Consider the following 27929-nt stretch of genomic DNA (forward strand, 5'->3'; position numbering starts at 1 on the left):
CATAATCGCTGGGTCAAAACCCTGGAACTCCCTCCCTAACAGCACCATGAGCCTCATTGTAACAGTGCTCCACAGGAGTCCCCTGGATCCAAACAAGTCTCATCAACTATTTGCCAATTACCATAAATCTGTGTCCTTTGGTTCTCTGCCCTTCTGCCAATGGGAACATTTTCTCTCTATCTACTCTGTCCAGACCCCTCATGATTTAACCCTTTAAGTCCAGTATCATTCTGGTGAATCTGCACTGTACCCATTCCAAGGCCAATATATCTTTCCTGAGATTTGTTGCCCAAAACGGAACACAGTACTTCAGATGGGGTCTGACCAAGGCTCTAACAACTAGGTACATAGGAACAGGAGTAGGCTATTTAGCCCCTCGAGCCTGTTCCACCATTTAATGAGATCATGGCTGATCTACGACCTAACTCCATATACCTGCCTTTGGCAAATATCCCTCAATACCTTTGGTTAACAAAAAGTTATCAATCTCCCATTTAAAATTAGCACTTGATCTAGCATCAATTGCCATTTGTAGAAGAGAGTTCAAAACTCCCTTTGTGTGTCGAAGTGTTTCCTAATTTCACTCCTGAAATGTCTGGCTCTAATTTATAGACTGCCCCCAGTCCTAGACTCCCCAAGCAGTGGAAAAAGTTTCTCCCTATCTACCCTATCTGTTCCCCTTAATATCTTGAAAACTTCGATCAAATCACCCCTTAACCTTCTAAATTACAGGGAATACAACCCTAGTTTGTGTAGTCTCCTCGTAACTTAACCCCTGAAGTCTGGGTATCATTCTGGTAAACCTGTGAAGGAATAAGCCATAGAATTCTGGCCTTATTGAAACAGGACAAGCTGTTGACCCTGACTAAATAACCTTATTGAAACAGAAGGTGCATGGCTCCGAGAGGCTGACTTTTGGGAACAAAAACAATGGTCCACCCTAGATAAGGTGTTTTAATTTAAACTTTGTAAAGATGGCACATAAGATAAAGGAACATCTGCCCTTGTAAAGATGACATAAAATAAGGGACACTTGCCCTTCACACCATTTTATATGGTGAACCCAGAACACCTGGAGATGCGACAAGATTCTGGAATATTACAAGCTGATGTAGCAGTAAAGAATTGCAGAGGTCAGCAGAAAGATGAATAGGGATAATTAACTTGGGTCAGCAGAAACCTTAAAAGGAAATACAACTGAAAAAGGGTATAAATATTGAAGTCTCAAATGAGATAGCAGACTCGCTTTAATCGGGCAAAGCGATTCTCGACTACAGTGGTCTTCCACTCTTTGTACCTCGGGAATCAAAGGTATTTGATATTGATAGATATCCTGTATAGAAAACTTTAAGAACTGCAATACTGTAGCAAAGTTAAGATTTAAAAGTAAGATTCTCTGTTAATAATAAAATCGTATTTTTTCTCTTTTTAGAACTGTTAACATTGAGATTGACTGATTCACCAACTGTAAATTGCATGTCAGTTCTTTTAATACATCTATATATTTTTAGAATTGTCTCACATAAGTCTTCTGTATCAATAACTTGCGAACTCAATCTCTGTACACTCATTGGTGGAGAGGTACATGTCTGAGGGGAGGTTTCCGGACCCTCATAATATCCGGGACATTACAGTCTAGCTAAGCTTATTAAAAGCACTATCCGGAGGACGGTAACATTCTCGGTTGTTCCTTTCCTTTAGGGAGAGATAGCCCAGACCTTTAGACCCAGTTAAGCATCTTTAGGATTCGGCTACCTCAAACTTTAGTTGAAAGTGAACGTCTGAGAAATACGCCTGATCTAGGGACTAGTAAATATCCTTTCAAACCTACGCTGCACTCCCTGCAAGGCCAATATATCCTTCCTACTGTGTGGTGCCCAGAACAGCTCGCAGCACTCCCAAGTGTGGTCTAACCAGGGCTTTGTATAGCTGTAGCATAACTTCTACTCCCTTGTATTCTAGTTATCTAGATATAAAGGCCAGCATTCCATTAGCCTTTTATTTTCTGTACCTGTTCATGACAGTTTAATGATCTATGTATCTGGACCCCCAACTCTCTTTGGACCTCCACTGTTTTTAGCTTTTCACCATTTAGAAAATACCCTGTTCTATCCTTTTTAGTAGATGACCTCACATTTGCCTACATTGAAATCCATTTGCCACAGATGTGACAAGTAGTGTTCCCCAGAAATCTGTACTGAGGCCTTAGCTTTTCACCATATATATTAATGCCTTGGATGAAGGAATAGAAAGTCGTATATCCAAGTTTGCAGATTACACTAAGTTAGGAGGTACAGAAAGTTGTGTGGAGGAAGAAGTTACAAAGGGACTTGGACTAGTGAGTGGGTAAAATTATGGCCGATGAAGTTCAACGTGGGGAAGTGCAAGGTCATCCACTTTAGATCTGAGAAAGACATTTGGAATATTTTCTTAATGGTGAGAGACTAGGAGCTGTACGCCATCACTGTCTCTGATGATAAATTCCCCAAAATAAAGAACAAATTAATTGAATTTTAAAAGTTTCATGAGCAAGGAGAAAATGATTGATTAGCCTTAATTGTGTTTTGTTGCTATGTTGAAAATTAGCGACAACTGTGAGAGAAAATTATACTCTGAGAAAGGTACACATCCAGGAACTAAACACAGCAACACTGAATTTAATGTTTGCAGGAATGTCTTAGAAACTTACCAATCAGTGCTGCTAGAACTGGAACTTCTTCTCCTCACCCTGCCATGCTGTCAAGATTTTGCCCTCACTGCTGATACAGCCCAGCAATCCACCAGTGAGACAAATCCCATACTCAATCCCCTGTACCCAGCTCTGGCAAACTTTAGGTCCCCCTTCCACAGTTCTGACAAACTTAAGCTTTCCCCTCCACAGTGGTGCCAGATCCTAGGATGCTTCCCTGTGCTGCTAAGATGCCAACAACCACATCTGTAGGTCCTGGCACACCTAGGTTGGGTGCTGGGCTTGCCTGCACATTGGGTTGCTCTTAACTTCAATTTTGTCTTTCACTTCTTAAGTCATCTTCCCCTTCAGCCTTGGCAAATGCTGCCACTGGGTCAAAATGCTTTTGAGCCTTTCCCAAGGCTGCAAACATTTTTGCTCCCAAATTCTGACATCGGTTTAATTGTCCACATTCCTTAAAACTTCACCTAAATACAATTTCCCACTCCCACCACTAAGTCTGTTCCTTGCCCAGGTGCACCTTGAACTATGATTATTTATAATAATGAGTTGACCTAAGAAGATTGGGTGCAAACAATATACTTCACTCTGGCTGAGCCCTGCGCCTGTTGCTGACCATTTAGCTTTACTCCTGAATTGTGGAAGTATTTATCCTATCAGGTGGCTGTCCTTGAACATCTTCTATGTATGAGAAGATATTCTTTGGTAGCACCTCCCAAACCTGCGGCCTCTACCACCGAGAAGGACAAGGGCAGCAGGCACATGGGAACACCATCACCTGCAAGTTCCCTTCTGAGACACACACCATCCTGACTTGGAAATATATTGCTGTTCCTTCATCATTGCTAGGTCAAATTCCTTGAACTCCCTCCCTAACAGCACTGTTGGAGTATCTTCACCGCAAGGACTGCAGCAGTTCAAGAAGGCAGCTCACCACCAGCTTCTCAAGGGCAATTAGGGATGGGCAATAAATGCTGGCCTTGCCAGCGATGCCCACATCCCAGGAACGAATAAAAAAAATGAGAGTGACTTGAAACTACTCCAAAAATGTAAAGTGATAAGTACACTTTTCTCCTATTCTATTATTTGATGATGGGATAAGGTACTGTGGTAGAAATTTTATGGAGAAGAATATTTGGCATACTTCACTAAGTAAGTTACTCTCTAGCAGTTAATTCTAATGTAACTGCATCTAAAATATGTTTGCAGCATTTACCAGCAGCATGAATACCAGATTACTTTGAATACTGTAGTAAGTACTGAACAAGCACAGTCTCAGAGACATGCCACAGTTGGTCAGAAATCAACATTATCTTTGAAACCATTAAAACTTGCATGGCAACAGTCACAGACAGAAACAGGTATGTCCATTTTAAATTAAGTTACATTAAATAAATGTGTATTACATTCTTCCTTTTTCTATCAGCTTTGTAGCATTTTTTCTTTTTTGCTCTTTTTAAGATTATTGTAATCCACTCGAAGGGCTGGATTTTACCAACCGTGACGGGCGACGTCTGTGGCGGGTGGCGACATCCGCGGCGGGTGCCGACCCCGCAGCTGTCTGGATCCTGGCCTCCGACATGATTTTACGTTAATAGGGCTTGTCAAGCCCGCCCTGAGAGGTTCCTGGCCAATTAAAAGGAAGCGGGACTGATGATGTCATTTGATGACGCATCAGCTGCCAGTTTCCTTAAAGGGACCATGTTCACATTCATTTTGACAGTTGTGCTGTCAGTGTCCTACAGCATTGAGGTGCTGCAAACACTGACAAGCACTGCACAAAGGTATACGACTGCACCCAGGCTCTTCCATGACTCCCTCCATATGCTTATGGAGGGAGTTACAGCATGCAGGGAGGTTTACGTGCAAATTAGCATAGGATCAAGCAGATCAGAGAGTGACATGCATGGCTCAAAGGGTGGTGTGGGAAAAAGGGGCTTCAATTCATGGGGCACTGGCACCAGTGCTGGGGAAAGAGGGAGTTGTTCCGTCAGGATGGGCTCCACTTAAACCAGGCTGGGGCTAGCATCCTGGCAAATCAAATAACTGGGGCTGTAGATAAGGCTTTAAACTAAAAAAAAGTTGGGGGGGGGGGGTAGGGGGTCAGGTGAGGGGAAACTTAGAAATCTAAAGAGAAAGGTCAAGGCAATAGAGCAGTGTAGCGATTTGGGTAAAAATAAGCAGAGTGTGACAGGAAGGGATAGAGGGCGAGATTTTCAGTATAGGCAGTTTTGGGGCGCTAACCTTAGCGCCCGCCCGAAGTTAGCGCCCGCCCCAAAGTAGCGCCCCGTTGCCGGGAATTCAGTGGCTTCGCCCTAAGAGGTTGGTGGAGCGCTAAAAGAGGCGTTCCACTACTATCTTTAGGCGCTAAGCCGGCGGTCCAGAGGGATAGCGCCCAGGCGGGGCGCAGCGCGGGTGCGGTCATTTTTGGACTGACAGCAGACCCCGTGGCGCCGACCAGCTCTTAAAGGGGGAAGGGACGAATTGGTCTGCTGCCATGCCCTGCACACTGCAGCCTTGCAAAGAGGCCTCAACACTGCTGCTCAGCCCCAGGGAGGCATGGCAACGCCAGAGAAGGCCCGTCAGCGTGCCCTGCGCTTCTCAGAGGGTGATCTGGACATAATGGTCACAGCTCTGGAGGTGAGGCGCAAGATCTTGTTCCCAGAGAGTGGGAGGAATCCAACCCACCACGACTACACCAAAGCCTGGAAGCAGATCGCCCAGAGGGTGACGTTCACCGGCGATGCCCCCAGGACCCACAAACAATGTCGTAAAAAATACAACGACCTGACCAGGATTGTCAAGGTGAGTAGCCTTTCCAGTCTCCTCCTCATTCTTGCATGTACACCTGACATGATGGGCAAAGGGAGCTGAAAGTCCTATTGGCCAGCCCTCAGCCAGCAGCATTGGGACAGTCATGAGCATCAAATGGCCATTCGGCACTCTACACTTTGGCCAAGCTATTCCACCATGGGAGGCTGTGCACACTACATCAGGGCTTCACTCTGGCCAAGCTATTCCACCATGGGAGGCTGTGCACACGACATCAGGGCTTCACTCTGGCCAAGCTATTCCACCATGGGAGGCAGTGCACACTACATCAGGGCTTCACTCTGGCCAAGCTATTCCACCATGGGAGGCAGTGCACACTACATCAGGGCTTCACTCTGGCCAAGCTATTCCACCATGGGAGGCAGAGCACACTACATCAGGGCTTCACTCTGGCCAAGCTATTCCACCATGGGAGGCAGTGCACACTACATCAGGGCTTCACTCTGGCCAAGCTATTCCACCATGGGAGGCAGTGCACACTACATCAGGGCTACACTGCGCACTTACAGCCCGTCCTTTCTCTTGCAGGCTAAAGTAGCCTTTAATCGCCAGGCCCGTGCCAGGGGTGGCCGCGCCAAGCTGCAGAATCTCACTCAGCTGGAGGAGCGCGTGTGTGTGCTCATGGGAGCCCGTGTGATCATCCCCACAGCGTGCGGAGTATCCGACCCTCCACTGCCCGGCAATGGTAAGGACCTCGCCTTTTGGCCCTCTCGCGTCGCACTGGCCCATCCGAGCTACCTCCTTTGCCACTGTCCCACCAATGCGCTGAATGCCACCAGTCCTAACTCCCTCGCTGACGCCGTCTCCTCACTCTGAAGCTACTCTTGTGCATTCCTGCTTTCAGCTGGTGACGACCAGGACCCTGAAGCTGCCAGTGACAGCACCTCCGACCAGGAGGAGGAGGAGGAGCAAGCCAGACCATCGGGGGAACAGTCACGTCCCGCAGGAGAGGAGGAAATGCTTGACACCTCCTCACTGGACGAGTGCCTGGAGGAACTGTCGCAGGGCAATGCAGCTTCTGGGACCAGTGGCGTCCAGCCACCCAGGAGCAGTGCGCGTGGCCCGCGGCCTTCCCCCCAAAGGGGGGAAGGATCAGAGGGGAGTGCTGCTGATCGGCACACTTGCCGCCACCAACGTGGCAAGGGTCCCTTAGTTCGGCCCCCTCCTCCCCAGCGGGAGAGTCGCGACTCCAGTCCGGACACCTTCACCTCGGAGGAGGTGCGGAAGCTGGATAAAATGGCCGAGGATTCGGACCGGCGCCACACGGAGCTCATGAGCGTGGTGGGGCGCATGCCTGAGGCCATCGAGTCGCTGGCGACCAGTGTGCGCGAGTTCGGGGCAGCAACTGCCGCGAGTGGCCGCATGCTGACTGATGCCGTCAAGACCCTGGCGGATGTGATGCGCGCGCACACCAGGACAACAGGGGCACTCACTGCTGCCACACGCGCTGTCTCAGGCAGGCATCGCCAGGGCAGCCGCCGCGCTGGACCATCCCAGCAAGCCACCCCTCGGCTGATTGTTGCGGATCCTGCAGTGCGGGCCCGGCCGAGTGCCACCGCGCCACAGCACCAGCCAGCGCATCCCAGACGCCAGCTGGCCCACATTGCGCCATCCGTCGCCGCCATTCCCCCACTGGGGCGTCAAGGGCAAGCGGCTGCAGCTGATGGTGGCCAGGCTCAGGTGCGCCACTCAGCAGACGGCCCCTCGAGGCCCAAACGCCATGTAGGCCGCCCCCCAGCGGCATCTGGCGGAAGGGCATCTGAGCCTCAGGCACCTTCCCCCAGCCTCGCAGCAGCCACTGGGCAGAGCTTGCGAAGGAGCAGCAGGCCGGGCAGGGGAGGCAAAAGGCTGGGCAAGGTCTCGCCCTCGCGGGCCACTCAGTAGAGGGTGTGGCCAGCTTTCCTTTTATATGGCGGTGGCCATCTTTATTTTGCCCATGGTTGTGTTGTTGGAGGGCTTATTTTTTGCGTTAGGCCGACGTTGAGGCCCCGTTTGAAGAAAGGTGGAGTGACTCCTCCCCAGTTTGTGGGAGTGAGTCGTTTGTTGGGCTTTTTGTGGGGCCCGTTTATTGTTTTTGGGGATTCATGTGGGAAGGGCTTTTCATTTTTGTGTAATAAAAAATTATCTTTATTCATGCAGTCTCCATGGTTGTTCTTCTTAGTGTTTGTTGGCTTCGCCGGCTGAGGGCTTGCGGAGCGGCTGCATTCATCTTCCCTCATGGCCCCTGGCCATTCCCTGACAGGGGGCTTAGAAGTACCGTGTAATAAGGTGGCGTCGTGCGGCCCATGGCCCTGGTCGCTCCCTCCTGGGAACGTACTCCTGCTCCTCCTCCTCCTCCTCCTCATGCTCTTCCTCCTGAGGTGCTGGTCCAACGTCAGGTGGCAGTGCCTGAGTCCTGCGGATAGCCAGGTTGTGTAGCATGCAGCAAACCACCACAAATTGGGAGACCCGGTCCGGCGAATACTGGAGAGCTCCTCCGGAGCGATCAAGGCAGCGGAACCGCTGCTTGAGGACCCCAATAGTTAGCTCGATGATGTTGCGGGTGGTTTGATGGCTCTCGTTGTAGGCCTCTTCAGCAGCGGTCCTGGGCGCGCGGAGCGGGGTCATGAGCCAGGTGCACAAAGGATAGCCTTTGTCCCCGAGTAGCCATCCTCTTGGGGGAGGCTGTGCCTGGAACATGTCATGCACAGTACTCTGCCGCAGGATAAAGGCATCGTGGCTGCTGCCTGGGAAGCTGGCATTGACTGCCATGATGCGCTGCTTGTGGTCACAGACCAGCTGCACATTCAGAGAATGGTAGCCCTTCCTGTTGCGATACTGCTCGCCATGCTCCAGAGGGGCCCGCAAAGCCACATGCGTACAGTCAATGGCGCCCTGCACCAAGGGGAATTCCCCGAGTCTGGAAAATCCCAATGCGCGCTGATGCTGGCTCTCCAGGGCCATGGGGAAGGAGATGAATTGGCTTCTCCTTCTGAACAGTGCTTCGGTCACCTGGCGGATGCAGCGATGCGCGCCGTACTGGGAGATGTTTGCTATGTCCCCAGCAGCGTATTGGAAGGAGCCGGTGGCATAGAAGTTCAATGCCACCGTCACCTTCACTTCCACCAACAGAGACGTCCTGCACCTGAGCTTTGGCCGCAGATCTCGGCGAAGCAGGTGGCAGATCTCTGCAATCACCTCCTTTCGGAATCGGAGCCTTTTAACACATCGCGCGGCACTCATGTTTAGGTAGGAGCGCTGCTGGTGGTATAGCCTGACTGGGTAAGGCCTACGTGGCCGACGCCTGTAGCCCCCTCTGCCTCTAGCCAGGGCTGCCCCTCTCACAATGCGTCTGCGAGCCCTACGGACATGGAGCTGCAGCTCCGCGTTGGCACCCCATGCAATCCTGGCAAACACTCAAATTTCCAAAAGGCCACTTGCAGCGCTCTGGCCTGAGTCCAAAAATACCTGAGCTCTTGCTGCTTGAAACCAGTTAGCTATCCTCCTTGTTGTGTCTCCAGAAATGCGTTGCACAAGAGTGTTTTCTGAAAAAAGGCTGGCCTTTATACTGGAGAGCACGTCCCCTTTAATTTGCGCCCCCCGGGGCCCGCGCTGGTTGTGTTGCATTCCTTTTTCCAAACGCTCCGGCCGCCAGCCGCACAATGGGGCGGTCCGACTGAAGTTTGGAATCGGGGCGCACAAAGGGCGTTGCACGAGGATGTGACGTCATTTTCTGCGCGCGCATCCGGGCGGGCGCTAAACTTTGCGCCGGCGCTAACGGGCAACTTAATTTGGGGCGGGGCGCAAACTGCGCTGCGCACGGGCGCTACACGCATAGCGCCCGAAAATCACTTCTCTTAAGGTGCTAACTGCTGGCGCTATCAACTGAAAATCTAGCCCAGAGAGTTTAATGGTAGCAGTGCAGCAGAGAATAAGGTCAAAGCAGGGAATAATGGTAAAACATTTAAATTAAAGGCTCTCTATCTGAATGCACGAAGCATTCGTAACAGGATAGATGAACTAATGGCACAAATAGAGATGAATGGGTTTGATCTAATAGCCATTACAGAGACATGGTTGCAAGGTGGCCAAGGTTGGGAACTAAATTTTGAGAGTGACTTGCCTAAGTCCAAAACTAGAGTCTTAAACTTAAATAAAGCCAATTATATAGGTATGAGGAGCGAGTTGGCTAAGGTAGATTGGAAAAATAGATTAAAAGGTATGGCGGTAGATAAGCAGTGGCTAGCATTTAAAGAAATATTTCATAATTCTCAACAAAAATACATTCCATTGAGAAACAAAAACTCCATGGGAAAAGTGATCCAACCGTGGCTAACTAAAGAAGTTAAGGATAGCATTAGATTGAAAGAAGAAGCTTATAATGTTGCAAAGAATAATAGTAAGCCTGAGGATTGGGAGAGTTTCAGAACCAGCAAAGGTTGACCAAAAAATTGATAAAAAGGAAAAAAATAGAATGAGAGAAAACTGGCAAGAAATATAAAAGCAGACTGTAAGAGTTTCTAAAAAGTATGTAAAAAGGATAAGATTAGCAAAAGTAAACATTGGTCCCTTAGAGGCTGAGTCAGGAAAAATTATTATGGGGAATAAGGAAATGGCAGAAATGTTAAACAAATATTTTGTATCTGTCTTCACAGTAGAAGACACAAAAAACATACCAAAAATTGTGGGGAACCAAGGGTCTAATGAGGGTGAGGAACTTAATGTAATTAATATAAGTAGCGAAAAAGTACTAGAGAAACTAATGGGACTAAAAGCTGGCAAATCCCCTGGACTTGACTGCATACATCCTAGGGTTCTAAAAGAGGTGGCTGAAGGGATAGTGGATGCATTGGTTTTGATCTTCCAAAATTCCCTAGATTCTGGAATGGTCCCAGTGGATTGGAAGGTCGCAAATGTAACACCGCTATTCAAGAAAGGAGGGAGAGAAAAAACAGGGAACTACAGGCCAGTTAGCCTGATATCAGTCATTGGGAAAATGCTTGAATCCATTGTTAAGGAAGTGATATCAAGTCACTTAGAAAATCATAACATGATTAGGCAGAGTCAACATGGTTTTATGAAAGGGAAACCATGTTTGACAAATTTATTAGAGTTTTTTGAGGATGTAACTAGCAGGGTAGATAAAGGGGAACCAGTGGATGTATTATGTATATGGATTTCCAAAAGGCATTTGATAAGGTGCCACATAAAAGGTTATTACACAAGATTAGGGCTCATGCAAAGGCCTTCTCCGCTGGCCCCAAAGTAAGCTTCCCACAGAGATCTCACGATCTCTGTAGCAAGAAATTCAGCTTTTCTGACGTGCAATTGAAATTAATGTAATATAGTGGGAATTCCATAGTGCGAGCTGCTGTGACGTCAACAAGCTGTCTAAGTAGCGAATCACAATGCAAAATTCTCACAGACCGAGAAACAGGCAGTGAGTAAGCTCCTTTGATTCTAACTTTTAAAAAATGTTATAGAGAGCAAAACATAGATTGCGGCTCTCACATGATGAGATCAGTGGGGGGGGTCAGAAATTTCATAACCTCCCAATCATTTTGAGGTCAACCAATGGGGATTTGGAGAACTGCCTCCATTTCACTCCCAGGAACCTCTGTCACCTGTATTTGGCCTCCAGTTTTGGCATGGTAAGTCTGTGCAGTTCCTGGTTCAGCTTCAGAATAGGTATATTCAGACTAGAGCTGTCAGCTGTGACTCAGTGAGTAGCACTCTCACCTCTCAATCAGAAGGTTGTGGGTTCAAGTCCCACTACAGAGACTTGAGCAAAAAATTCTAGGTTGATACACCAGTGCAGTGCTGAAGGAAAAGAAAAAAGAAAGACTTACATTTATATAGAGCCTTTCACGACCACCGGATGTCGCAAAGCGCTTTACAGCCAATGAAGTACTTTTGGAGTGTAGTCACTGTTGTAATGAAAAATTAGCGCCAGGCACTAATCATTCTTGCCTCCCACAAAATTCAGTTTTAGCACTTCAAGAGGAGTCCTGCACTGTCGGAGGTGCCGTCTTTCGGATGAGACATTAAACCAAGGCCCTGTCTGCTCTCTTAGGTGGATGTAAAAGATCCCATGGTACTATTTCGAAGAAGAGCAGCAGAGTTATCCTCAGGTCCTGGCCAATACAGGAAACTTTTGATTAACCAGCCACTAAATAACCGGAATGCTCTATCCACCGGCAAAATTCAGGAGTCGGTTCAGATAACTTTTTTTACTTTTAGTTAATTTTTTTACTGTGGCTGTGCAAGTGTCTAGCTGAAGCTGTTGCTAAGCTACAGAGACGCTTGCAAGCTGTGCCGATTGTTTTGAAGCTGTTGCTAAGCAACAGGGTTTGTTGCTACTCCGTATCTTTTAACTATAGCGCTCGGTTCTCCGGCATTGTTGATGTACCGGCACCAGCTCAGTCCCGTCCGTGCCGGATACCAGAAAGTTTCCTGTATATATCCCTCAATCAACATAACAAAAACAGATTATCTGGTCATTATCACACTGCTGTTTGTGGGAGCTTGCTGTGCACAATTGGCTGCTACATTACAACAGCGACTACAATTCAAAAGTACATCATTGGCTGTAAAGCGCTTTGGGATGTCCTGAGGTTGTGAAAGGTGCTATATAAAGGCAAGACTTTCTTTTTTTCTCTTTTTTATGTCTGCATTACCCAGTACCCAGCTCGGTTCCCTTCCTGCCAAGTCAAACAAATCTCGAATTCAACCCCTCCCAGTGGACCAAATCTGTCTCTGTCACTGGATGAGATGTTAAACTGAGATCCCAACTGCCTGCTTAGGTGGATGTAAAAGATCCCACAGCACTAACAAAGAGCAGGAGAGTTCTCCCATTGTACTGGTCAAAAACAGATTCATTGGTAATTCATCTCACTGCTGGGACCTTACAGTTTGCAACGTGACTACTATGCCTTCAAAACGACAGTGACAACACTTCAAAAGTATTTTTTTGGTTTTAAAGTGCTATAACACATCCTGAGGATGTGAAATGTGCTATATAAATGCAAGTTCTTTCTAGATTGGGTGCCTACTTTTGGTTTGAGCTCCATTGGCACTAATTAGTTGGGTTCTATTGGCTGGTCCATTCTGGTAAAATAATGGATCCCATCAGAATTTTTGTAGGTATGCTTATTTCATTAATCTTAGTTCAAAACCATTGGGAAATATCAGCATTTATTCAAATTGACCTCTTTTTGGCCTTGTCAGTCACAAGGTCAAGTTCATGGCAACCTAACCATCATTGTCGCCAATTACATTGGTATTTCCTCTCTGAGAAACAAGAGGAAATTGTTTAACTTGACCCAGGTCTCTTGTCTTGAGAAGTTTACATTAACTCACCTGTTTTTTCCTCATTCATTGGTAATTGCTTGCTTTTATAAACCTTTCACAATACCCTTGTACAACCACTAGTTGAAGTTACTTAGGATATAATAATAGTCTAAGAATATTATTGGTTCTAGCAGTTACATTCCTTGTATTCTGGCATGCTTTGAACAGCTGGTTAACACTTGTTCTTAAGTGAAATTATCAGTTAGTTTTAAAAATTATGTGAAGAGTAAATTGGATCCTTAGGGGAACATGGATGCTTTTGTATTGTGCTAGCCCTATCCTGTTGTTATTAACCTGAATTGCTCATGTTTAAGCCAGTATATCTGTGTACACATTTTAAACCAACAGACCAGTCAAGATGTATAAATTATCTTTATGTAAAATTGTCTTTTCACTTGTAGTCATTTCTGACAAATGAGGTAATGATGCAGACTTTAAAAGCTGAGAAACTGGCAAGAGCAAGAAGGGGCATGAGTAAGACCCTGCCAGAGATCAACTGATTAGAATCAGCTTTGACTTTCCGGTTTATTTCTGTAACCCACGACAGCTGATGAGGCCCTTCACTTCAGCAACTGCTTGTGGTGACACGTTCTGTGATTTCTGGAATTTGAACTCTAGACATCTAATTTATAGTAAAATAATTAATTTATTGTATCTTCAAGTTATATGGGGACTATTAATGACTCAGAACAGTAACATTAGATTAGATTGTTAAATAATTTCAAATAACTAATTTGTCTTTTAAATCATAATTTGTGTCTTAGAAAGTGGAAAACATAAGAATCTGCAAGCAAATAATGTTCTGGGTACACAACTTAATTCAGTACACAAAGAATGTGAGGTAAAGATTAAAAATATATGTGATACTATGTAATTTTGTTGGTTCAAGTCATGTTGATGGTGGGGGTGAGAAAACATGATACACTTGCTACATACTCTTCATTGTCATTTTATTTTATGTATCATGGCCTAGAAATTCAGTATAGCCACGTTCGGGGCGCTACAGTCGGGCAGCGGCTAAAGTTTGCGCCCGGCGCAAGTTCGCGCCACCTTCGCCGATATTCAGTCGCATCGCCCCAAGAGGTTGCTGCTGCGCTAAAACAGGCGATGCACGACTATCTTTAGGCGCTAAGCCGGCGGTGCTGAGCGATACCCCCGAGGCCGGGCGCAGCGCAGGTGCGGCGAGTTTCTGATTGACGGCAGACACTCTGGCGCCGGTCAGCTCTTAAAGGGGGAGGGTGGATTTGTTTGCCTGCCATGCCCTGCACACCGCAGCCCTCAAGCTAGGCCTGACCACTTCTGCTTCATCTGCACAACGCCCAGGGCTATGGAGAAGGCCAGGGAGAGAGCGCAGCGCTTCAGCGACGGTGACCTGAGGGTGCTGGTTGGCGGAGTGGAGTGCAGGCACCATGTTCTGTTCCCAGAAGGTGGCAGGAGGCCGCTGCCCAGCGCCTACCGGAAAGCCTGGAGGGAGGTCTCAAACAGGGTGACTTCCAACAGCGTGGTTGCCAGGACTCCTGTGCAATGCCGGAAAAAGTTCAACGACCTCACTCGGGTTGTCAGGGTGAGTACCCTTTCCAGTGTCCTCCTCATCCCTGCATGTGCACCTCAGTTTATGGGCAAAGGGACCTGAAAGCCCTAATGGCCAGCCCTCATCCAGCAGCTATGGGACTGTCATGAAAATCACTTGCACATTCAGCACTTTACACACTGTACAAGATATTTGACCATGGGAGGCATTGCAGACAAGATCAGGGCTTCACACTGTCAGGGCCAGTCCACCATGGGAGGCAGTGCAGACAAGATCAGGGCTTCACACTGTCAGGGCCAGTCCACCATGGGAGGCAGTGCAGACAAGATCAGGGCTTCACACTGTACTTAGAGGCCGTCCTTTCTCTTGCAGGCCGAGGTGGCGCACAACCGGAGGAAGCTACGTGAGACCAGGGGAGGCCGTCCTGATGTCAAAGAGCTCTCCGACCTCGACCAGCGTGTGGAGCGCATTATGGCATGCCGGCTGATTGGCCCCGTCGCCAGTGGAGATGCCGACCCTGTTCTGGGCACCAATGGTAAGGGCATCACCTTTTTGACCTCTCTCTTTCCACTTATGCCTCAGATCAGCATCCTTTGCCACTGTCCGACCAATGCAGTGCATGGCAGCACTCATGCCTCCCTCACTGCCGCCCTGTCCTCACTCTAAAGCTACTCTTGTGCCTCCCTGCTTTCAGATGGTGAATCGCCAGGTGAGGAGGCGGGCCCTCAAGCTGCCACTGTCAGTGATTCCGAATTCGAAGAGGAGGAAGAGGAAGCCGGCCCATCAGTGCCACCCTCAGCCGCACCAGCCCATGGCGATAAAGGGGACACGTCTTCCCTGGAGGGGAGCCGGGGGGAAGGGTCGGAGGAGAGTAAAGCTCCGGGGCCCAGCGGCCTGCAGCAACGCGGGAGGGGTGGTGAAGCTCGGCGGACTTCTCCCCAGAGGGTGAGTGCGGCCTCCAGTCCTGCGACGGTGAGCGCAGAGGAGGTCCGGCTCCTGGAGGAAATGGCCGTCCAGGCTGAGCGCAGGCACACTGAGCTCATGGCTGCAGTGGCAAGGATGCCTGACTCCATTGAGTCTCTGTCAAGGAGTGTGCAGGAATTCGGAGCAGCACAGGCCAGGAGTCTGCAACAATTCAGTGCAGCACAGGCCAGGAGTCTGCAACAATTCAGTGCAGCACAGGCCAGGAGTCTGCAGGACTTCGCGGCAGCACAGGCAGCTTCGAGCCAAGTGCTCAGTCGTGCCGTTCATTCACTGGCTGGTGTCATGCGGACACAGACCAGGGCCACACGGGCACTAACTGCTGCCACCCTCGCTGGATCGGCCAGGCATCGCCAGGGCACTCGCCGCGCAGCAGCAGCCCAGCAGTCTGTTCTTCAGCTGTTTGCTGCGCATGCTGCAGTGCTGGCCCGTGCGAGTGCCAATGTATCAGGCGACCAGGGAGTACCTGCGATCTGTCAGGTTGGCACCATTCCTGCAGCCGACACTGCCACTCCGCCATTGCAGCTGCCACGAGCCGCTGGACAGACTGCTGCCGCCCAAGCAGAGTTGGAGCAGTCAGCAGCCGGACCCTCCAGGGCCAGAGCTGGTGCAGGCCGACCCCCAAGGGCATCTGCCGTCTCGCCATCTGACCCTCAGCAGCCTTCCCCCAGCCTTGCTGCAGCCACTGGGGTCCCATTGAGGAGGAGCTGCAGGGCGGGCAGGGGCCAGTCACGGATGCGAAAGGCATCGCCCTTGCAGGGCAAAAAGTAGAAGGTCTGCACAAATGCTTTGTGTTTTTGTAAGGCCGAGACTGGTGTCTTTCTTTGTTTTTGTAAGGCCGAGACTGGTGTCTTTCTTTGTTTTTGTAAGGCCGAGACTGGTGTCTTTCTTTGTTTTGTAAGGCCGAGACTGTTAGTTTTGTGTTTTTGGAGGGGGCTTCTCTCCATGAGGTTGTAATGTGGGAAGGGCAGAGGTTTGCAATAAATTAATGTTCTTAAATCGCACTGTGCATGCTTTTTTTTGCAAGTCCTGGTTGCCCTGCTCGGCTGAGGGCTTGTGGAGCGGCTACATTCATCTGGTGACATTGGCACAAGCCATTCCCTGAGAGGGGGCCTAGAACCGACGTTCAATAAGCCGGCGACGGGCGGCCCTTGCACTTTCTGCCTCCCTCCTGTGCTGGTCCTCCTCCTCCTCCTCCTCCTCCTCCTCCTCAGGTGGTCCTCCAATCTCTGGTGGCAGTGGCTGAGTCCTGCTGATAGCCAGGTTGTGCAGCATGCAGCACACGACCACGAAATGGGAGACTCGCTCCGGGGAATATTGTAGGGCTCCACCGGAACGATCCAGACAGCGGAACCGTTGCTTCAGGACGCCGATTGTTTGCTCAATGATGTTCCTGGTCGCTTGATGGCTGTCGTTGTATCCCTCTTCAGCAGGGGTGCAAGGCGCACGGAGCGGGGTCATCAGCCAGGTACACAAAGGATAGTCTTTGTCCCCGAGAAGCCATCCTCGTGGGTGAGGCTGGGCCTGGAACATGTCTGCCACAGAAGTCTGGCGCAGGATGAAGGCATCGTGGCTGCTGCCTGGAAAGCGGGCATTGACAGCTAGGATGAGCTGCCTGTGGTCACACACCAGCTGAACGTTGAGCGAATGGTAGCCCTTCCGGTTGCGGTAATCCTCGGCATTCTCCAGAGGTGCCCGCAAAGCCACATGCGTGCAGTCAATGGCGCCCTGCACCATGGGGAAGCCCGCGAATGCTGCAAAGCCCATTGCACGCTGTTGCTGTTTGACAAGGGCCATGGAGAAGGAGATGAACTGACGTCTCCTTTTGAAAAGGGCATTGGTCACCTGGCGGATGCAGCAATGCACGGCGAACTGGGAGATGTTGGAAATGTCCCCAGTAGCGGATTGGAAGGAGCCGGTGGCATAGAAGTTGAGAGCCACCGTCACCTTCACTGCCACCGACAGAGACGTCCTGCTCCTCAGATGTGGCTGCAGATCACCGCCAAGCAGGTGGCAGATCTCAGTGACCACCTCCCTTCGGAATCGCAGCCTCCGAACACACTGCTCGTCAGACATGTTCAGATAGGAGAACTGCTGGCGGTATACCCTGGGTGGGTAAGGCCTCCTTTCCCGACGCCTGTTGCCCCCTCTCCGTCTAGCCAGGACTGCCACTCTCTCACGGCGTCTGTGAGCCCTTTGGATGCAATGGAGAAAGCCAGCGTTTGCACCCATTGCAGCCCCCATTATATGTTAGCAAACAATGATATGTCACTGAAGGCAAAGACAAGTGGAAAGCTGTGGCCTGAAGCCACAAGTACCTGTCCGAGTGTTGAGCCAAAGCAGAAAGCTCTCTACCTTGGTCTCTCTGCAAAGATCCGTCTCTCAAAAAGGAGTGCTGCCAAATGGCAGCCTTTTCTACTGCAGGAGGTGTGCCCTTTAATTTGCGCCCCCCGCGCCCCGCTTCGACTGAGAACCGTTCCCCTCTACCAGTCGCTAGGGGCGCCAGGCACACAATAGGGCGTCGCAATTGAATTTCCGGTTTGGGGCGCACAAAGGGCGTTGCACGAGGAAATGACGTCAGGATCTGCGCGCGCAGCTGAGCGCGCGCAAAGACTTTGCGCCGCCGCTAAATTGTGAGTGAAGTTGGGGAGAGGCGCAGATCGCGCTGCGCCCGGCCGCTAGCCGCCTAGCGCCCAACATCTCCTCCTCCTAAGGCGCTACCGGCTGGCGCAAGCAACTGAATTTCTAGGCCCATGAGTTTTGTCCTAAAGTCAGTGCTGCAAATATAATGAGCTTGCTTGAACTCATGACCTTCTGACTCAGGTGCGAGAATGCTACCACTGAGCCAAGGCTGACACCAGATTTTCTGATGAGTACCGCCCAATCTTTAGGTAGGCAAAGGTAGGAATGGGTGGGGATCTGCTATGCTGGATCGCTGCCTATTTCAATACACACTCAATTTTCTGCTGTAATTTTCAGCAGCCAGAAGAAACACTGCCGTAAAATGGATAGGTGTGTTTAAATGAGACAGCAATGACATGATGAAGTCATAAATTCCATTTTCCATCACTACAATATGATTTATGTTCACTGCCAATCACCCTGTCCAACATTGCTAGGCATTATTAAAAAGGCAAAAGTGCATTTACTCAGACCTCCTGAGTTCCCCACCATTACAGAAGCCAGTCTTCAGCCAATTTGATTCACTCCATGTGATATCAAGAAACAGCTGAGCGCACTGGATGCAGCGAAGGGCCCCGACAACATCCCGGCTGTAGTGCTGAAGACTTGTGCGCCAGAACTAGTCATGCTTTAGCCAAGCTGTTCCAGTACAGCTACAACACTGGCATATATCCAACAAAGTGGAAAATTACCCAGGTATGCTCTGTCCACAAAAAGCAGGACAAATCCAATCCAACCAATTACTGCCCCATCAGCCTACTGTGAATCATCAGCAAAGTGATGGAAGGTGTCGTCAACAGTGCTATTAAGCGGCACTTACTCACCAATAACCTGCTCACTACTGCTCAGTTTGGGTACCACCAGGACCATTCGGCTCCAGATCTCATTACAGCCTTGGTCCAAACTTTGACAAAAGAGCTGAATTCTACAGGTGAGCTGAGAGTGACATTAAGGCAGCATTTAACTGAATGTGGCATCAAGGAGCCCGAGTAAAATTGAAGTCAATGAGAATCGGGGGGAAAACTCTCTGCTGGCTGGAGTCATACCTAGGTCAAAGAAAGATGGTTGTGGTTGTTGGAGGCCAAACATCTCACCCCCAGGAGATCGCTGCAGGAGTTCCTCAGGGTAGCATCCTAGGCCCAACCATCATCAACTGTTTCATCTATGACCTTCCCTCCATTATAAGGTCAGAAGTGGGGATGTTCGCTGATGATTGCACAGTATTCAATTCCATTTGCAACTCCTCACATAATGAAGCAGTCCGTGCCCAAATACAGCAAGGCCTGGACAACATTCAGGCTTGGGCTGATAGGTGGCAAGTAACATTCACGTCAGACAGGTGCCAGACAATGACCATTTCCAACAAGAGAGTCTAGCCACCTCCCCTTGACATTCAACAGCATTACCATCGCCGAATCCCCCACCATCAATATCCTGGGGGTCACCATTGACCAGAAACATAATTGGACCAGCCACATAAATATTGTGGCTACAAGCGTAGGTCAGAGGCTGGGTATTCTGCAGTGAGTAACTCAACTCATGACTCCCAAACATTTACAAGGCACAAGGAGTATGATGGAATACTCTCCACTTGCCTAGATGAGTGCAGCTCCAGCAACACTCAAGAAGCTCAACACCATCCAAAATAAAGCAGCCTGCTTGATTGGCACCCCATCCACCACCTTAAACATTCATTCCCTCCACCACCGGTGCACCGTGGCTGCAGTGATTACCATCTACAAGATGCACTGCAGCAACTTGCCAAGGCTGCTTCGACAGCACCTCCCAAACCTGCGACCTCTACCACCCAGGAGGACAAGGGCAGGAGGCACATGGAAACACTGCCACCTGCAAATTTCCCTCCAAGTCATACACCATCCTGACTTGGAAATATATCGCCGTTCCTTCATCGTCGTTGGGTCAAGATCCTGGAACTCCCTCCCTAGCAGCACTATGGGAGTACCCTCACCTCACAGACTACAGCAGTTCAAGAAGGTGGCTCACCGCTACCTTCTCAAGGACAATTAGGGATGGGCAATAAATACTGGCCTTGCCAGTGACACCCGCACCCCATGAATTAATTTTTTTTAAATGGCCCAGCAGATACTTTTACAAAAAATCGCCACTTGTTTCTCAACTAGCTTTGATCTTTTGACAGCTGCAGAAAACTGCTTTACCATCACCTTTCTGCCTTCTGATTTGGTGCTCCCATTTTCCGCTCTAATTCTAAAGTGGACACAATGCGCTAGAAATTCATTATAGCCAAGAAATGGGCTGTGTCAGTAGAAAAGTTGGAGAATTAGCGCCAGGCACAAATGCTTTAGGCTGCCCGAAAAATTCATGCGCGCTGCTCAATAAAATGATTAGAGTCCTAAATCAAGTCTTAAAACCCAAGTTCATTGGCGTTAGACTTAAAGACAATATCGGGTGCAGTCTAATCGCAACTCATCATTGTCACAGGCTTTTTTCACGACTTAAAGAGAATTATCACCGGTATGCTTTTATCGACACAACACCTTGGCTGCCTGTGCTTGCAAACATCGCACCACCACACCTCCGCCAAGAATATGCAGTCTCCAGAGAACACAACTGCTACACCAGCAAAGACATGCCGAACCAGGCCAACTTGAACAACCCACCACCAACCCGTCTCAAATCTAGAAGGCCATTTTGGACCGTCGCCGAAGCCCTTCAGCGATCTCCCCTCAGCCTTGATGACCAATGGTGAAATGCTTGGAACAACTGCTACATACGGAATGGATTCCTTATAAAGGACCCCACAGTACAACCTGAAGGATCAAACCTTCCTCGCAAGCAGTGGACAACCATCAACCGCCTCAGGACTGGTCATGGTAGATTCTGCCACCTTCTCCATAGATGGAAGATTAAAGCATCCCTATCATGTGACTGTGGAGCTCCTAATCAGACCCTGCAGCACATCATTGTGCACTGCCCTCAGAGGAAATTTGCAGGCAGCCTACAAGATATCCACGCTGTTACACCAGAAGCTTTGGCCTGGATATCCAACTTAGATATTGACATTTGATTTGCTTTGCTACTACCTTACAAAAGAAGAAGAAGACTTGTGCTTCAGAACTAGCTACGCCTCTAGCCAAGCTATACCAGTACAGCTACAACACTGGCATTTATCTGACAATGTGGAAAACTGCCCAGGTATGTCCTGTCCACAAAAAGCAGGACAAATCCAACCCGGCCAATTACCGCCCCATCAGTCTACTCTCAATCTTCAGCAAAGTGATGGAAGGTGTCATCGACAGTGCTATCAAGCGGCATTTACTCACCAAAATGCTGCCCACTGATGCCCAGTTTGGGTTCCGCCCATACCACGCGCCTCCCGACCTCATTACAGCCTTGGTCCAAACATAGACAAAGGAGCTGAATTCCAGAGGTAAGATGAGAGCGACTGCCCTTGACATCAAGGCAGCATTTGACCGAGTGTGGCATCAAGGAGCACTAGTAAAACTGAAGTCAATCAAATCAAATCAACTTTTATTGTCATTGTTAGTGCACAAGTGCAGTACAACGAAATGTAGGCTTGCGGCTCCCGAGAGTGTATATTTGGATTAAGACATTTAAACATTCAACATACATTTGGCTTGTAGTATATTAACATAAACATAGCCATAATAAAGTGCATTGGCAGATGTGCAGGCTTTAGAGTTTATTTGTGGAGTTCAGTAGGATGACAGCCCTGGGAAAGAAGCTGTTCCTAAATCTGGTCGTACGGGTGCGAATGCATCTGTAGCGTCTCCCAGATGGCAGGAGGGCGAACAGACTGTGGCTGGGGTGGGTAGGGTCTTTGATGATGGACCGTGACCTCCGTAGACAGCGTTTCTGGTATATGTGCTCTATGGTCGGTAGCCGGGTGCCGGCAATGCATTGGGCAGTTTTGACTACCCGCTGCAGGGCTTTCCAGTCATAGTAGCTACAGCTGCCATACCATACTGTGATATAGTTTGTCAGGATGCTCTCTATAGTGCAGCGGTAAAAGTTAGAGAGGATCAGGGGTGACAGGTTACATCCCTTCAGCCTCCTTAGGAAATATAGGCGCTGCTGGGCCTTCTTCACCAGAGAGGAGGTATTGAGGGACCAGGAGAGGTCTTCCATGATGTGGACTCCGAGGAACTTAAAGCTGTCCACCCTTTCCACCACAGCCCCATTGATGTGGATGGGGGTGTGACTTCCGCCTTTCGACTTCCTGAAGTCCACAATGATTTCTTTGGTTTTCTTGATGTTAAGGGCCAGGTTGTTATCGGCGCACCACTCCACGAGATGCTGGACCTCCTCCCTGTAGGCTGACTCATCGTTGTTGGTGATCTGGCCTACTACCGTGGTGTCATCCGCAAACTTGATGAACAATGGGAATCGGGGGGGGAAAATGCTCCACTGGCTGGAGTCACACCTAGCACAAAGGAAGATGGTTGTGGTGGTTGAAGGTCAATCATCACAGCCCCAGGACATCGCTGCAGGAGTTCCTCAGGGCAGTGTCTTAGGCCCAACCATCTTCAGCTGCTTCATCAATGACCTTCCCTCCAACATAAGGTCAGAAATGGGGATGTTCGCTGATGACTGCAGTGTTCAGTGCCATTCACAACTCCTCAGATAATGAAGCAGTCCATGCCCGCATGCAACAAGATCTGGATGACGTTCAGGCTTGGGCTGATAAGTGGCAGGTAATATTTGCGCCACAGAAGTGCCAGGCAATGACTATCTCCAACAACCGAGAGTCTAACCACCTCCCCTTGACATTCAACGACATTACCATCAGCGACTCCCCCACCATCAACATCCTGGGGGTCACCATTAACCAGAAACTTAACTGGACCAACCACATAAATACTGTGGCAACAAGAGCAGGTCAGAGGCTAGGTATTCTGCGGCGAGTGTCTCACCTCCTGACTCCCCAAAATCTTTCCACCATCTACAAGGCACAAGTAAGGAGTGTGATGGAATACTCTACACTTACCTGGATGAGTGCAGCTCCAACAACACTCAAGAAGCTCAACACCATCCAGGACAAAGCAGCCCGCTTGATTGGCACCCCATCCACCACCTTAAACATTCACTTCCTCCACCACCGGCGTACCATGGCTGCAGTGTGTACCATCTACAAGATGCACTGCAGCAACTCGCCAAGGCTTCTTCGGCAGCACCTCCCAAACCCACGACCTCTTCCACCTAGGACAAGGAACACCACCACCACCAAGTTCCCCTCCAAGTCACACACCATCCTGACTTAGAATTATGTCGCCGATCCTTCATCGTCGCTGGGTCAAAGTCCTGGAACTCCCTACCTAACAGCACTGTGGGAGTACCTTCACCACACGGACTGCAGCGGTTCAAGAAGGCGGCTCACCACCACCTTCTCAAGGGCAATTAGGGATGGGCAATAAATGCTGGCCTTGCCAGTGATGCCCACATCCCATAAACACATTTTTAAAAAAACTTAAAGGGGAGATTCATTCTCAGCATTGCTGGCTGTGCAACTGCCTCAGCAAGCAGAAGCAGAACAAGGAAAAGTTGCCGGAGGACTGAACTAGGTGTGCTCATGGCAGGTCCACGCCCCAGGGAGAGAGACCACAGGTTCTCTGATGAAGCATTGGAGGCATTGGTTCTCTATGGAGAGACGGAGGGCGATGCTCTACCCAGCAAGTGGCAGAAGGCTCTCGCCAGAAGTCTTCGGCACTATGTGGAGGGAGGTGGTGCAGCATGTCTCGGGCAGCACTGTGGTCCCCAGGACCCACACACAGTGCAGGAAGAAATTTAATGACCTCGCTCGGGTGGTCAGGGTGAGTGAATGCTTCAACAAATGTTACATACCACCATCTGTACCATAATCTTCACACACTGCTCAAAGCACCACACCCCCAGCACTCATCCACCAACAATCTCTACCTACCAACACTCACACCCACATCTCACACCTTACATACAATGACAGGCACATCACCCAAACACATTGCTCCACACTCACTCACACTTTCCTTTCTCTTGCAGGCCAAGGTGGTGCACAACAGGAGGGAGCAGGAGCACACAGGCGGGGGACAAGCTGACACGCAACCACTTTGTGCACTGGAGAATCAAGTGCTGCAAATCATTGGGCGTCAGGTGCTGGGCACCGTGGCCACCTGCGATGTTGACCCTCTTGGGGACAACAACGGTATGTTCATCCCTACTCCTTCGTTTCACATCCCACTTCCCCCTCACCCCACAAGCCTTTTGCACTTTCCAGCTAATCATTCTGTATGCATGCATTTCTCCCTTCCTGCCCTCACCCCTCACCTCACCTTAACCCAACTCTGGTGCCTTTTTTGCTTTCAGGTAATCAGCAAGCACCTGAGCAGCCTGTCCCTGAGGGCACGGTAGAGAGCAAGGCAGGAGAAGAGGAGGAGGAAGAACACACCGTGTCATTGCATCTCTCACCCACAGACACCAGCTCAGATACTAGCACTACACGTTCTTTTGAGGTTAGCATAGTAGTGGGATCTGCACAGGGTGAGGCACAGGGGACGAGCGGGCTGCAGCAAGGCCAGGGGGAAAGGGTAGCTCGGGGGCCAGCTCCCCGGAGGGCGAATTCGCACACGAGTTCTGCTGCACAGGATTCAGATGAGGACCTCGATGGGGAGGCCATTAGAAGAAGGGTGATGGACATGCACATGGAGATGATAGGTGCAATGGCAAGGGTGCCCAAGAGCTTCTCGGCAATGGTAAGGAGCGTGGAGGAATCCTCCTCCAACATTGCACAAGGCTCTGCCCACACTATGGGGCCCATCATTTCCAGTCTGCAAAGGATGCTAGACTCCCAGAGATACCGTGGCGACCCAGAATTGAGGCCGCATGTGATGGGCGATCTGGTAGCTTCCACTGAGGCACAGGCGGAAGTGACGCAACATCTTAGTGCTGTAATGGAGTCTATGTTTGGTGGCATCCAGTCTCAGACTGCTCTCATGCATTCTCAGCTTGATGCCACGCAAGCCCTGTCTGCTGCCATCATGGCTGAGTCTACCACGATCAACTGGGGCTTTCACGGTGTCACAGCAGGCCAGCAATCTATGCTCCTACAGATTGCTAGGAATGCTGAAGTGCTGTCCCGGGGGAGTAGCAGTGGGTCAGTGGAGCAGGAATCTGCTGTCCTCTCACAGAATGACATAATTCCTGCTCCCAACACTGCCACTCTGCCATTGCCCTTGTTGCTGCCTGTCATGCAGCCAGCCCAGACTGTTGCCGCCCATGCTGAGATGGTGCAGTCTACAGCCACGCAGAACAGGACAAACTGCTAGAAGAGGGAGGAGGAGGAAGGGGAGAAAGGTTCTCAGCAGGTGGGCATATCCACAGAGGGTGTTTAGGGAGCAATTCTCTTACCTGAACTTCAGCGACGACCAATGCTTGAGACGTCTGTGCTTCCCAAAAATGGTCATGACTGAAATCTGCCAACTGCTGCAGCCACAACTCCAACCTCAGAGCAGGGAAGGACCGCATTGCCTGTGGCTGTCAAGTGACTATGGCTCTGAATTTTAATGCGTCTGGATTCTTCCAGGCTGCTGCTGGAGATATAAGCAACATTTCGCAGTTTGCAGTGCACTGCTAAATAAGTGAGGTCACTGAGGCTCTCTATGCAAAGAGAGACAACTTCATCTCATTCCTTCTCACCAGAGACAAGCAGGCGGAGCGAGCACAAGGTTTTGCAAGGATTGCAGGCTTCCACATGGTGCAGGGTGGCATTGACTGCACACACATTGCTTTGCGTGTGCCTCATGTGAACTCGGCCATTTACCTGAACCGAAAGGAATTCCACTCAATGTGCAGCTGGTGTGTGACTACAGACAGCGAATCATGCAGGTCAATGCCTGGTATCCTGGCAGCAGTCACAATTTGTTCATTCCGCGGCAGTCCTCTGTGCCAGCTGTATTTGAACCACCATGGCAAATCAAAGGGTGGCTACTGAACGACAAGCCTTATCCACTCATGACATGGTTCATGACTCCAGTCAGAACCCACGTGCACGTGCGCAGCAGGCATACAACAAGAGCTGGCACAAGGAATCTTATAGAGCAGACCATTTGCATCCTCAAGCAATTCTTCCACTGCCTGGATCGCTCTGGAGGAGCCTTGCAGTACTCAGCTGAGCAGGATCTCAAGATTTGTGGTGGTATGCTGCATGCTTCCTTGCCATCAGGAGGCAACAGCCCTTGCCACCACCTATCAGGGGAATAACTAAGGAGCAGGAGGAGGAGGAGGTGGAAGAGGAGGAGGCAGAAGAGGAAGGGAGGCTGCAACCTAGACAGCCCCTTTCTGCCCGGGCTCTACATGAACAAATAATTCAGGAGCAATATCAGTAACCTCAACCCCAATTCCCCATTCACCAACAGACCCGCACTCCATACCTTGCGTCTGTCACTGACCATCACATCGTCTTCTTTTCCACAATGCAAAATAAAAGCCAACACAAAATACACATCCCAATCCAAATTTATAAATGAAATCATGCCATAATGCATACAAAAATAAACTAATCACCCTTGTGCATTCCCCTTTGCACACTGGTATCCAAAGCCATGATGGCAGCAGTCTGAGCTTCCACTGCAGCACTCAGACGTTGGGTGGATGCTGCTTGTACTGTAATGGAAGCTGAGACATCAGCCATCAGACGGTGCATAATGCTGGCTACACAGGTGTGTTGATGGAAGTGGCCACCCGTTCCATGTTGGAAAGGATGGGCTCCATGCTCTGCACAAAGCTCTGTGCCAAGTTGGTGCTGGACTTCTCCATGTTCCTTGACATTGTGTGCAGGCTTTCTGGCAGGCTTCCCAGTGCACCAAGCATTTGGGTGTGTACCCATCAGCCTTTCTCTGTCGCCTGCCCCGCCAAAGTCCTCATCTGAGTCCTCATCTGCAGCAGAACTAGTGTGCGACCTTGCCCTCCGGTGAGTTGGCACCTGCGTTATCCTTTCCCTCAGCCCTGGCTCCAGCGCACTTGTGCCTGGTGTCTCACCATGTGCAGATCCCACCTCTATCCTAGCCTCTAAATTACACGCAGTGTCAGTATCTGAGCTGGTGGCTGCAACTGTGAGATCGAGTGACAGAATGAAAAACTCCCAATAATGTTTTTCACCTTTTGTGATTGTTATCTCAATTCATTATAGGAATTATGATAAATCAAGCTGCAGGAGCCTAACAATGCCTTTCATTAATCGGGGCAGAACAGAGCAGACTTCTAGGGAAAAATTACATTCTGCAATATTCTTGGTTCTAAAAAGAATCATACCTTTTGCATTGACTGTAAATGAATTGAATTGACATTTTAAACATATTCATGATTAAGCTATATTCTCAACACCAGGAATTAGGACTTTAAATTTTTTTTTTAGGAAACTGAAGGTAATATTCAAGCTCCAGTGATGGAATTCTGTGCAACTTCTGTACAAAACCATGAGAAATCTCTGCCAAAAATTGCTGCTGCAGCTCCACAAGATACTCAAACCTTCATAGTAAGAAAATATACCTTTATCTTTATTTTTTTTTGCTTATGCTGATTAAAAACTTACTTTTGACTGTACTGGTGTTTCACTAATCCTTGAAGTAAGTAGCAAATTTTTACAGTAGGTGGATTTCCCTATGTCAGGAATAAAAAGCTGCTAAGAGAAAATATAATGCTGGTGACCAAATCAAACATCGCTATGCTGCCACAAGCCAGCAGTCTGAAGAGAGGGATTGTGTTTCAGAGTTTCATTGTGATTTTTTTTTAATCGTCGAATTATACTGCAAAGATCTCATACAAAATTATTTTCCTATTAGATAATCTCCAAATCAAAAATTTTGGATGTTCCGCAGGATATAATGCAGAAATTCCAAGAGACTTCTGTAC

General features: G+C 49.3%; 1 protein-coding gene across 3 annotated transcripts in view; it reads left to right on the forward strand.

The window, feature by feature from the left end:
* The window catches only part of LOC147109187 (protein SIX6OS1-like), a 232393-nt gene that overhangs the window by 162228 nt on the left and 42236 nt on the right, over positions 1-27929 (forward strand). For 2 of the 3 annotated variants that reach the window (XM_086002857.1, XM_086002858.1), the window contains exons 10-12: positions 3899-4050; positions 13615-13691; positions 27433-27552. In XM_086002857.1, the coding sequence (XP_085858983.1) occupies positions 3899-4050; positions 13615-13691; positions 27433-27552 (349 nt within the window). The remainder of the gene's footprint in view (positions 1-3898; positions 4051-13614; positions 13692-27432; positions 27553-27929) is intronic. The other variant, XM_086002859.1, reaches the window with a different exon arrangement.

This window comes from Somniosus microcephalus, chromosome 12 (assembly GCF_052327205.1).
Source record: "Somniosus microcephalus isolate GS21.2 chromosome 12, FLI_Smic_1.0, whole genome shotgun sequence".
Lineage (NCBI taxonomy): Eukaryota > Metazoa > Chordata > Chondrichthyes > Squaliformes > Somniosidae > Somniosus > Somniosus microcephalus.